Genomic DNA, 12,326 nt, shown 5'->3' on the forward strand with positions numbered 1-12,326 from the left:
AAAGAACTTCTGACAGCATCTTCCTGATTTTACATTTTACATGTAAGTTGCTGTTCAATGTACTCAATGATGTAGCTTCACTTCTCTTTTTACTACAAAACTCAGGCCAATTATTAGCAGAATGGTCAGTTGTAATTAAAAACTGCAGTTCATAATATAATAATATTGAATTACTTGGTGGAGTCACTGTCTTGGATATTGAGCACAGTAATGAAATTTAATAGAGGTAGTTATTAACTAACTTTTATCCTTTAGACAATAGAACGAACAGGATATTATACAAAAAGGCTGAGTGGGTCAGCAAATTAGCATGCTGTTCCTTTTATCCTATATCCAGGGTTTAAGAGTCCAAACAGTCCTTTTTCTATTGGGAAAAATGCCACATACAAAATTGCTCCTGAAGTAGGATTTATGTTCAAATAATACATTTTAAATCTCTGCTGGATATGAAATGTTCATTTGCAACATTTTTTGATGTTTTATTTTCCATCATCGCCTAGTCCAACAAACCATATTCAGGCAAGAAAGGCTAACATCCTATTTTGAAACCCTGAGCAACGCTATTCTAATGACTTTCTGCTTATGTAGGAAAATACATTGCCTCCATCAATGAGATCAGAAGTTTACCAATGGAAGTGATATGAACAATGGCTAATAAGAAAAGACCTTTGGAATCAACCACTCTGTCCCACACAGTTGTAATATCAGGTGTGTGTCGCAACATATACACTGTTATTCTAAAGCCACATGATTTCCTAGTGGAAGAGAAAACGCAGACCAATTTGGGAAATAAAATGAAAAATTTCTTTCCAATCCAATCTCACATATTCAAAATTAGTCCGGAAAATCACCCTGGCCCTGAATTTTACGCAATATCTTTTGTGAGAGATGATCTTTGCCTAAGTCAGAAACAAGTCCAAATCGTGCTTAAATAAATGAGCAAGTCAATGCACAGTGCACAAGATGAACGCATGCTCCAAGTTTCACCCTACTGTAGGAAATGAACCGCCTATCTCCTGGCAGCTAACTTCAGTCTGGGCTGAAAGAACTTAAAATGATGGTCTATAGACACAGGTATATGATGTGTTGTTTCACACAATTATTCGTGAGTGCAATTCAGTACAAAATTGGCCATCAACACTAAATTTCAGAACATCTACAAAATGACAATCACAGGAAGTTGATATTTCACATTGGCTCAATGTGGTCCTTTGCTAGGTTAGCTTTCTACTCCGCTAGAGCAGTGTTCAATTTCCTGACTCATGACATTCTTCTTGATGAAGGCACGAGGAAGAAAAGCTGAAGATGGTTCTACTTAGAACATATGGTACCTTAGAGAAAATAAATCTCAGAATGACAGGAAAGCAGGTTTGACATATGTACCTGGAAATCATAAATCCTTTTCCCAAATTGAATTCGCTGCTTCAAGTAAGGAATAGTGTTATCAAAACATCCCTGTGCCAATCCAAGCATCTAGAGAGAACAAAATTTGAAACAAATATTTCCTGAAAGATGAAGGAAATTTTATTGCTTTTTCTACAAAGCATCCACCTATTTTATACTTCAAAAAAGAAGCACTTACTAAATCAGAATTTTACATAAGAAATGCTAATCAATTTTCCAGGTGTTTAGGCCAAAAGACAATGCAACGAAGATCACGTAAACAACGCAGACTACGAATGATCCTGGAATTACCCCAGTTGACTCAGTTAATCAATTCTTTAACAGAGCATACATAATTAGCTTAAGTATATCTTAAAAATCTTATGCAATAGAAATTTGAGCAAGTACTCACAGCTCAGCTCTCACAGTGGTACAATGTTGGGTCACTCTAGGAGCCACTCTAGGAATCCTCTCCTCTAGTGGCAACAAGTGCCTGACAGAGAATTACATACCTGCAAAAATTCTTGAGATATATAGTTCCACAAACCTGTGCAGCAATCCCTATCCTGCCTTCATTTAACATTCCAATGGCATATTTGTACCCTTGACCCAGCTGTCCCAAAATATTACTTTCTGGAACCTGAAACACAAGTAAAATAAGATCCAATTCACCGATAAAATACAGAATCATAGACTAGAACAATAGAGCAGTTATAGCATAGAAGACAGCCATTTGTTCCATCATGTCTGTGATGGCTCGCTACAAGAAAAATTCACTTAGTGTCATTCCCCTTCCTTTTCCCGGTAGCTCTACAAATTTTCTCCCTTCAGATAATGATCCAATTCTCTTTTGAGAATTGAATAAATGAATGCACCTTAAATGACACTCTTGGGTAATGCATTCCAGATCCTAATTACTCCGATTGGTTACATATTCAGCAATCCTGGATAACGATTTAAGGGTGAGGGGGGAGAGGTATAATTTGGATGTGAGGGGAAGGTTCTTTACGCAGAGAGTTGTGGGGGTATGGAACGTGCTACCGAGGAGGGTGGTGGAGGCAGGAACGTTGGACTCGTTTAAGGTTCGGTTAGACAGACATGAGTGAAACGAGGATGGAGGGTTATAGTAGGGGCTATTAAATAAGGTCAGAACCTCGGGAGGCACCGGAAATGCAGACTTGTAAGTTAAAGTTTTTGTCTTTTTATTCCGCAGGTGGAGGTCCACCTCGTTGTCAAACGAGGGGCATGCACACGGTGGGTCGTGCGTGGGCTGCTCTTGGAGGTTCCGGGAGTGGCCTAGTACTTCGTGTCGGTGTGTGTGCTTGATCGTGGACCGGTAGACGGGCGCCGCAACAGCTCGGTGACTAGCGCTGCTGGCTGTGCAGATACATGGATTTGGGCCTGTGTCTGTGGGAGTTTGTGCATTCTCCCTGTGGTTGCGTGGGTTTCCTCCGGGCGCTCCGGTTTCCTCCCACACCCCAAAGATGTGCTCTTAGGCTGATTGGTTTACTAAATTGACACTATTCTCCCCTGAACCTGGCTAAGTTAGGGGTTCCATTCGTAGACACACAGGGTAGAATAGGTGTAGGGTGATGCGGCGGCGCGGACTCGTTGGGCCGAAGGGCCTGTTTCCCGTGCTGGGTTGTTCTTTGTACCTACACAGCCAGTTACGTGGAGGGGCTGGGAAAGTGAAATATTTAATATTTGAGAGGTTAGAACACATTTCTGTATATACACATTCCCGTACAGCAGTGTCAGAAGTTGAACAATGATCTATGCTCAGCCAGTGCAAGTGCATCACTTCCACTCTCTCTCTGGACTCCTTATGACAAACTCTCACTCCTAGCCACTTTGGGATTGCTAACACCAGGCATGAGACCCATCTCCCACAATCACCATGTCCCCACCAGTAGCTGCCATGCTCTTCAAACTCCAGCTCCCAGTCAAGCCCCATGCTTGCCACACCTCATCGCCATCTTCAATCTCATGACTCCCACCTCTATTCTCCGTGTTATTGCAGGACTAACTCAACCATAACAAGCGTGAACGGGGACAGCCAGCCAGAATCATGCTGAAGCTTGGAACCATCAAACCATTCAGAGAGAGCACTTGAGCTGGCCATGAAAGAGGAAGACAATGTCTGTGCTGATGGTGAAATGGGGACAGCAGGCAAACGTGAGAATCCTCAAGGCATGCAGTCATTCCTCAAGTCAGTAATCAATGTTCCCTACTTCATCCCATTTAATGCTTTAATGCCATCTCCCTGCTCTTTCAAGCAAAGCAGCCAAGCATCCCAGACCATCCTAGTGACCCCTGGACGCTCTGGACAAGAGCAACTCCCAAGGGAAACTCCTCAGATCTTACTGTTGAAGAGGCATCATAACTGTCACCCTCCCCCAGCACTAGTGCAGATACTCACCTCAGTGGGTTCCCTAAAGAGGCAGGCTTGTGGGTCACTAATTGGTGAGCAACTCAGTTGAAAATCAACAGGAAGTGGGAGGACATTCTAGGAAACCAGCACTTGGAGGGTTTCCCGAGGCCAGGATTCTGCTGGGTCTCTGGTCATTGATGTGCCTGCAAGGGTGGAGTCTGCAGTGGAGACCTTGGTGCAGGCCATGCATTCAATGGCAAGAGATGTCTGCACCATGGTTCAGCTCATGACCTCCATGTTTGAGGGCATAAGCTCCACAGTGCAGGGGTTCATGGTTCAGGCATTGGTGAGAATTCACAAATGCCAGCGGTAGAGGATGGCTGGGCTTCTGGACTTCACTTCAGCTACCCCTCTATCCCATGGACGATCACTGGGTTCAATCCGAAAGGATGATGCTGGTCTGCGGCACAGCTGGGTGCCTTCTGACCGGGAAACCCCGGGAGGTTCAGCCCATCTGATTTTCCCCCTCCTGAGAGCAACACACCTCCCACCTCACACATCAAGAAAGGCAACACAGTGCAGAAAGACATCATTCAGATCATCTCGCCTGCACCAACAACAATCCCACCCAGGCCCCATCCCCACAATCCTTTGTATTTACCCTACTAATCCCCCTGACACTAATGGTCAATTTAGTATGGGCAATCAACCTAACCTGCACTCTTTGGACTGTGGGAGGAAACCAGAGTACCCAGAGGAAACCTACATAGACACGGGGAGAATGTGCAAACTCCACACAGACAGACAGTTACCCGAGACCAGAATTGAACCTGGGTCCCTGACACTGTCAGGCAGCAGGGCTAATCATTGTGCTGCCCCTTTTCATTTTTGAAAAATTGCATAATATACTTTTGAACATTTGGACTAATTCAATTGTATTCAGAAAATGATTAATTGAAGAATATAATGGCCATTTAACTCACTAATAGTGCATTAATTGCTTCACGATGAAAACAGACAGAAATCAGTTATCAAAAAGGAAAGCAGCGAGTGGAACAAAACGTGTCCAATATGCAAAAGAGTCAGACAGGAGCTCAATTGATGTAATTATGATTGAGAAGTTGAGGCCTGATTATCTGTTTGTTCCCTTTCTCCAGGCCTCCTTAGGATCCTCATTTGTTAGAGAGATTTCAAAAATCTCCAATTCTGCAAGATGTTATCCACCAAAACATTTCCCCAGACCCACCATACTCCATGAAAACACAACTTGCTGGGTTTCTCTTATCTCTGTGACTGTGACCAGAGTACTTCTAACATTGTCTTCTTCCCCCACGTTCATACACTTACCATCAGCAGCCCTCCCCTCCCCAAATATTCATTCTTGACCCCCTCTCTTGCTCATGGACATGTTGTCCATTGGTCAATTATGATTTTTCTGGATTGTATGGCCCTGCTGAGTCATTGGGAAAATGTAGTTATTTACTTGACTGCATTGTACCGTGTAATGTATATAATTATTATTTACCAGCCTTTTAGTCTAATTCAGTTTATATTATATTTATAATATGTAAAATTATATATTAATAGTAACTGATCTCCTGTAGGATACAAGTAAACTCCTGTCTAGAACACAATTGCTAACCTTGATTTTAAAGCCACTGCATTCAATAGGAAAATTCAGATAATTGTAGCCACTAATAAACTGTTAAGGTCATGCAGTGAAGGAAAACAGATGCAAAGGAATCCAGAACAGTGACAAGCATGTGGGGCATGTGGTAGGAGCAACGATCATAGTTGTGCTGGATGAAATTTAGGCTTATTTACCTACAGTGATGGGGGTCACCTGTCACACAACAGAAGAAATTGTTATACACCACTACCTCTCTCAATCTTCCACTGCCTCTATTGTTAGATAGCCATTCAATGGAATAAGCCTGAATTTCATCCAGCACAACTATGATTGTTGCTCCTACCACATGCCCCACATGCTTGTCACTGTTCTGGATTCCTTTGCATCCCTTTTCCTTCACTGCATGATCTTAACAGTTTATTAGTGGCTCCAATTATCTGTATTTTCCTATTGAATGCAGTAGCTTTAAAATCAGAGGCAAAGTTAGCAATTGTGTTCTAGACAGAAATTTACTTGTATCCCACAGGAGATCAGTTACTATTAAAATATAATTTTACATATAATAAATAAATGTAATATAAACTAAATTAGACTAAAAGGCTGGTAAATAATAATTATATACATTGCACACTACAATGCAGTCAAGTAAATAACTACGTTTTCCCAATGACTCAGCAGTGTCATACAAACTAGAAAAATCATAATTGATTTTTGGTCTATGCTTGGTAATAATGGTACTACAATTGGCATGTGGTTAACTTGTTGTTGAGGAGAGCTAAACTACCCAAGATTCATGTTCACAATTGCGAACTAGCACCTTTTGTTGGAAGAATGAATAGACCAATGCTAGATTAAAAAAAGATTAGGCTTGGCTGTGGTACCTCACAGTCAAACAACCTACCTACTAATGGTGAAGCTGTAGGCTTGCATATGAAAAGTTGCCACATGGGTGAAATACCTGCAGGCAATTGGTATATATGGAACCATACCCGAGCTGAACCCCATCCTTCCAGCAAAGGAGTACGGACATTAGCAAAAAGAAATGTGGTTGTAGTGAAGATTTCTTATTGTATAACATTACACCTGGTTCCAAATATAAATTTGAAAAAAATGTACCTTGACATTATCAAAATTGACCACACAAGTAGATGATGCACGGATTCCAAGTTTATCCTCTTTTTTCCCCACTTGAAGGCCTTCAGTGTCTTTATCTACTATGAAACATGTGATCCCCCTGTAGCCCTGGAAATACATGACAATAACTTAGGAACAGCAAACCAATTTCAAGAATAGTTGCGAGAAGGAAAAACTAAGTGCGCTTAGTTTTGTCATTCACAAAAGGATAGCTTCACACAGTCTCACGGTAACTCAATGGCGAACATTTTAAATGTGGGATGGCATGAGGTGGGTGCAGGTGGGCTGTTGGATGTTATTCCTATTTGAATACTAAAATGAACTTCAAAGAACAGAATTACCACTATAGCTTGAAGACTGATATTCTGAAGCTAAATTTGAGGATTGGTTGCAAAGAATACAATATTATTATACTTATTGCATGGGGGATAGCTAGGTAAATTGGGTGGCCAGCAGCTAAGCAAAAACAACATACTTCATGGACCAGATGCATGAAAGAAGGCAGAAAAGAGGTGGCATTTGGACTAGATAGACAAGGGGAAGTCAGATAGAAAGTTGAAGAGATGCTCTCAATTTTCATGACAAAGATTGTCAGAAGCTGGTCACATGTATTTGATGAAGGTGGATGGACTAGGACCAAGGGGTTTAAGGAGACAGTTAATAATGGAGAAAAAAAGGCAACGTAAGTGGAACTTTTAGAATTTATAGAAAAGAATCTAGCAATGGGAGTTAAATAATGAATTAATTTAGCAACTATAGTACATATTTAATACAAAATTATATAGCAAGTTATGGTGGAATTAGAACATAGAACACTACAGCACAAACAGGCCCTTCGGCCCACGAGTTGCGCCGATCACATCAACACCTACCAATCTATAGACCTATCTATAACCCCCAATCCCATTAAACCCCATATACTCATCCAGAAGTCTTTTAAAAGACCCCAGCGAGTTCGCCTCCACCACCACTAACGGCAGCCGATTCCATTCACTCACCACCCTCTGAGTGAAAAACTTACCCCTAACATCACTTCTGTACTTTCCTCCCCGCACCTTAAATCTGTGTCCTCTCGTAGCGACCATTTCAACCCGGGGAAATAGCCTCTGAGAATCCACCCTATCTATTCCTCTCAACATTTTATAAACTTCTATCAGGTCGCCTCTCAACCTTCGTCTCTCCAGGGAAAAGAGTCCCAGCTCCCTCAACCTAACTTCATAAGGCATGCCTCCCAGTCCAGGCAACATCCTTGTAAATCTCCTCTGTACCCTTTCAATAGCTTCTACGTCTTTCCTATAGTGAGGCGACCAGAACTGCGCACAGTACTCCAAATGAGGCCTGACAAGGGTCTTATAAAGTTGCAGCATTACCTCCCGACTCCTAAACTCAATCCCTCGATTAATGAAGGCCAGTACACCATACGCCTTCTTGACCACCTCCTCCACCTGCGAGGCCGATTTAAGAGTCCTGTGGACCCGGACCCCAAGATCCTTCTGCTCTTCAACACTACTAAGACTCCTGCCCTTGATAGTGTACTCGTTCATCCCGTTGGTTCTGCCAAAATGGACGACTACACATTTATCCGCGTTGAATTCCATCTGCCACTTCTCTGCCCAGTCCTGCATCCTATTTATGTCCTGCTGCAACTTTTGACATCCTTCCAGACCATCCACAACACCACCGACCTTCGTGTCATCAGCAAACTTACTTACCCATCCCTCCACTTCCTCATCCAGGTCATTTATGAAAATGACAAACAGCAAGGGTCCTAGAACAGATCCCTGGGGCACTCCACTGGTGACTGACCTCCATTCAGAAAAAGACCCATCCACAACCACTCTCTGCCTTCTGCAGGCAAGCCAGTTCTGCATCCACAAGGCCAAAGGCCCTTGGATCCCATGCCCTCTCACCTTCTCAAGAAGTCTTGCATGGGGGACCTTATCAAACGCCTTGCTGAAGTCCATGTACACCACGTCCACGGCACTTCCTTCGTCAATGTGTTCAGTCACATTATCGAAGAACTCAACTAGGCTCGTAAGGCACGACCTGCCCTTGACAAATCCATGCTGACTATTCCTGATCATGTCAAACCTCTCCAAATGCTCGTAAATCTTGTCCCTCAGAAGCCTCTCCATCAGCTTACCAACCACTGAGGTCAGACTCACCGGTCGGTAATTTCCCGGGCTATCTCTGTTCCCTTTCTTGAAAATAGGAACTACATCCGCAATCCTCCAATCTTCCAGAACCTCTCCCGTCTCCATTGACGACGCAAAGATCATCGCCAGGGGCTCTACAATCACTTCCCTCGCCTCCCACAGTATCCTGGGGTACATCCCATCTGGTCCCGGCGACTTATCTATCTTGATAGAATTCAAAAGTTCTAACACATCCTCCTCCTTAATAGCCACATACTCAATCTTTTCCATCTGCTGCAAATCCGTAGCAAAATCTCCCAGACCAGCTTCCACCGTGAATACTGAGGCAAAGTACTCATTAAGCACCTCTGCCATTTCTTCTGGTTCCACACAGACCTTTCCCCCTTCACCTTTTATAGGTCCTATCCCTTCTCTTCTCATCCTTTTACCTTTCACATATTTATAGAAGGCCTTGGGATTCTCCTTAATCTTACCCGCCAAGGTCTTCTCATGACCCCTTCTGGCTCTCCTTATTTCCCTTTTAAGCTCCTTTCTACAGTCCTTATACTCCTCAAGATCCTTAACCTCTCCTAGTTCCCTGAACCTTTTGTACATATACAAATATATGAATATTTTAATTGGCTGCCAACCTGATCCTATAAGGTTACAGATAAATTCTGGTAATAAATACAAATTCATAAGTAAACATCAATTGTATTGCCTGCTTTTGGGTGGAATTTGATGACCGAAAATATCTCAGGGATTTCTTCATCACCAAGATTGTGATCATCCTTCAGCTACCTTGACTGTGTTTTTCACTTTCTTACCAAGCCAATCGACTGTCCCCACCCATCACTATCCCCAAGAGTCCTAGCACTGAGCCAGTATCATTCATTGGTCTCTTCCAATCTCCCAGGTGTAGTCTGTAGTTCTAACACATTCTCTCTCCTTTCACATCGGACAAAAAAAATCTACAACTTGAAATGTGTTTTCCAGCATCCTCTGTTCTTGTCTCAGATTCCAGCATCCACAGCATTTTATTTATGTTCCCATATGTATTCTCCCAGCTCATTTTGTCCGAGACCTATCATCTGTTCTCAATCCAATTCCCAGTAAGCTGTTGACCATCCAACTTCTTTTTGTGGCCTGTGCTGATAAATCTGATAAATGTTGCCTTCTGCTTAGGTATTACTTTCCTTTCTCATTATTCCCTCCACACCCACCAAAATGAAAAAGTGACTGTCATTATTCTAGTTTGGATTGTGGTTCATTATTCTACATCACCCTTACTGTAGCCCTTTGGCACATTGATTAATCACCTTTGACATCGCTCTTTGTTGTCCAGTTTAATAAACTGCCCTCCAATGATTTCCCTTTTACCTATCTAATCACAGTACAACACCTTCAGCAATGTCTCCTCTAATTATACATATTATCAAGGGTGTATTTTTGAACCCCTCCTCTTCCTCATTTACGTTGTGCCTTCTGGAGAAAATATTTCAAATATACTGGGTTGGATTCCACATGTATAATGAAGACACTCAGCTCTAGGTCACCATTGTATCTCAACCCCTCCTCTGTTCTATGCAATCACAGCTTGACTGGCATATTGTCTTTCAAGCAGAAATTTGGTCTGGCTAAATATTGGAAAGACTTGAGCCATCATCTTCAGCTCAGTACAAATTCCATATCCTTGTCACTGATTTAATCCCCATTCCAGACAATTGTCCTGAGCTGAACCAGGCAATTTACAACCTTGAGCTGGGCTTTCAACCTTGTATCTTTTCCATGACATACACTGCTTACTTCCATCTCTAAAATATCTGTGGCTGAAAGTCACACCCAAGTCCACTGTAAAATTCCAGAAAGGCAGCTGGCAAAGGCTTGAACTGGAGCCAATATTTTACAAACTTACATAAGCATTTATTTACATATTTAACTCACTAGAAGCATGCACATCCTAACAGAACAACCTAAGTTTCAGTCTGTGTCTATTACAGGACATGTGTGAATCAGCAGTTAATGTGCCTCATCTACAAACAATTAATAGGTTTCTTTTTCTCTCCAAATAAAAATTAGTTTAAATGTACAAACAAAACTTAAAAATTGATTTAAAATTCCCATATTCTAAACAAAATATTAAATTACAAGACATCCCTCAAGGATCCCTAATAATTTCCTCATGCATACATTTATGTTGCAAAACTCTTAATTGATGACAAGGGCCTAGCCTATTTAATTTCAGAGGTACCTGTGGGACATTGTGACAGAGATGCCCCAAAGGACATGTCCTTTGTCTCCTGCCATAGTGACAATAGAGTGAATACCACTAGGTGGGAGTTGACAACGAGGTGGGCCAAAGATGATGATGACCTGGTAAAATACATTTCAGGACCTCCAAGAGAAGCAGCAAAAGATTGTGATGGACAAGGACTGGTGCAGTCTTGCTGTCCATAAGTCTAATTAAGTCCTTGTCTCTCTAGCATTTTTTTCAAACTAGCAAGATGAATAGCTGGTGTTTGCTTACTCATATTTTTGTGCACAAATGAATATCTACAAAACAGCTAATTAATGTGCATATTATCTTCAGTGTGCCCTTTGCAAAGAATCTGACTTTAAATTATTTGACAAATGGATGTATAGAGTAGAAGTGTCAAGTAGAAGAATGCTAGCTAGTGAATATTTATTGTTCATCCCTATCTGATTTTCTCCAGGACAACTAGGGATGGGCAATAAATGATGGCGTAGCATGATGCTCACATCTTGTAAATGAATTTTAAAACATCTAAAATTCACTGTCACCCACAACAGCCATTGTTTGAGTTGCCGTATAGTACTTTAACAACCCTTTTCTTTCCCAAAGGATATTTCCCATTTTCATCCACAAGAAACATTATGAAGCCAGCTGAAGACAGTAGCATGTGAAACAGTTCCTAAAAATGTCTAGCTTCATGTTAACTGGGTCGCCTGAGTATGGGAAATTAAGTACACATTATTCCAGAACTACCTTGCTTAATAACTCAATAAGCCTGCCTACCAATTTTACTTCTCAAATTCTGCAACACGGCCACTAAAAAATCATTGTCACACATCATGAAGATGCCTGAAAGATTTCCTTAATGATATCAATAAAACTGAGAGGTTTGCTAGGCCATTTCAGAGGGCAATCAAGAGTAAACCGCATTGATTTGGGTCTGGAGTTACACATAGGCCAGATCAGGTAAGGGCAGAACATCTCCTTCCATAAAGAGCTTGAATGAACCAGATGGGTTTTTACAACAATTAACAATGATTTTGCAGTTATCATTAGACTATCTTTTAATTCCAGGTTGATCAATTTAATTTTTAATTCCACCACCTGCGATGGTAGGAACTGAACTCGAGTTCCCACAGCAATAATCTGGGCCTCTGGATTGCCAGTATAGTGACATTACCACTACACTACTTCCCTGCAAACATTTCAGAAATAAAAGTATCTGCAGGAATGCAGCTTTTATGTTGATTGATCCACATTTTCGTCATTGTGCCCAAAATACCTAGTGGGAAAGTCCAATCTAACATCTGTATCAGGCATTCGCTCTTCAAAACTCCTAGCAATCAGACTATGTTTAGCTGCAAATCCCATCTGTCACTTCCTCCTCAAAGGCCTTGGCTCAATAAATTTCAGCCATTA

The 12,326-nt window shown here is 41.7% G+C and overlaps 1 protein-coding gene across 2 annotated transcripts in view; it reads right to left on the minus strand.

The window, feature by feature from the left end:
• acadsb (acyl-CoA dehydrogenase short/branched chain) overlaps window positions 1-12,326 on the minus strand; it is a 49,659-nt gene that overhangs the window by 2,475 nt on the left and 34,858 nt on the right. For both annotated transcript variants that reach the window (XM_080205684.1, XM_080205683.1), the window contains exons 6-8: window positions 6,501-6,626; window positions 1,931-2,023; window positions 1,384-1,473 (exon numbers count right to left, since the gene is read on the minus strand). In XM_080205684.1, the coding sequence (XP_080061810.1) occupies window positions 1,384-1,473; window positions 1,931-2,023; window positions 6,501-6,626 (309 nt within the window). The remainder of the gene's footprint in view (window positions 1-1,383; window positions 1,474-1,930; window positions 2,024-6,500; window positions 6,627-12,326) is intronic.

Source organism: Carcharhinus amblyrhynchos, chromosome 17 (assembly GCF_965287045.1).
Source record: "Carcharhinus amblyrhynchos chromosome 17, sCarAmb.v2.hapA, whole genome shotgun sequence".
Classification (NCBI taxonomy): domain Eukaryota; kingdom Metazoa; phylum Chordata; class Chondrichthyes; order Carcharhiniformes; family Carcharhinidae; genus Carcharhinus; species Carcharhinus amblyrhynchos.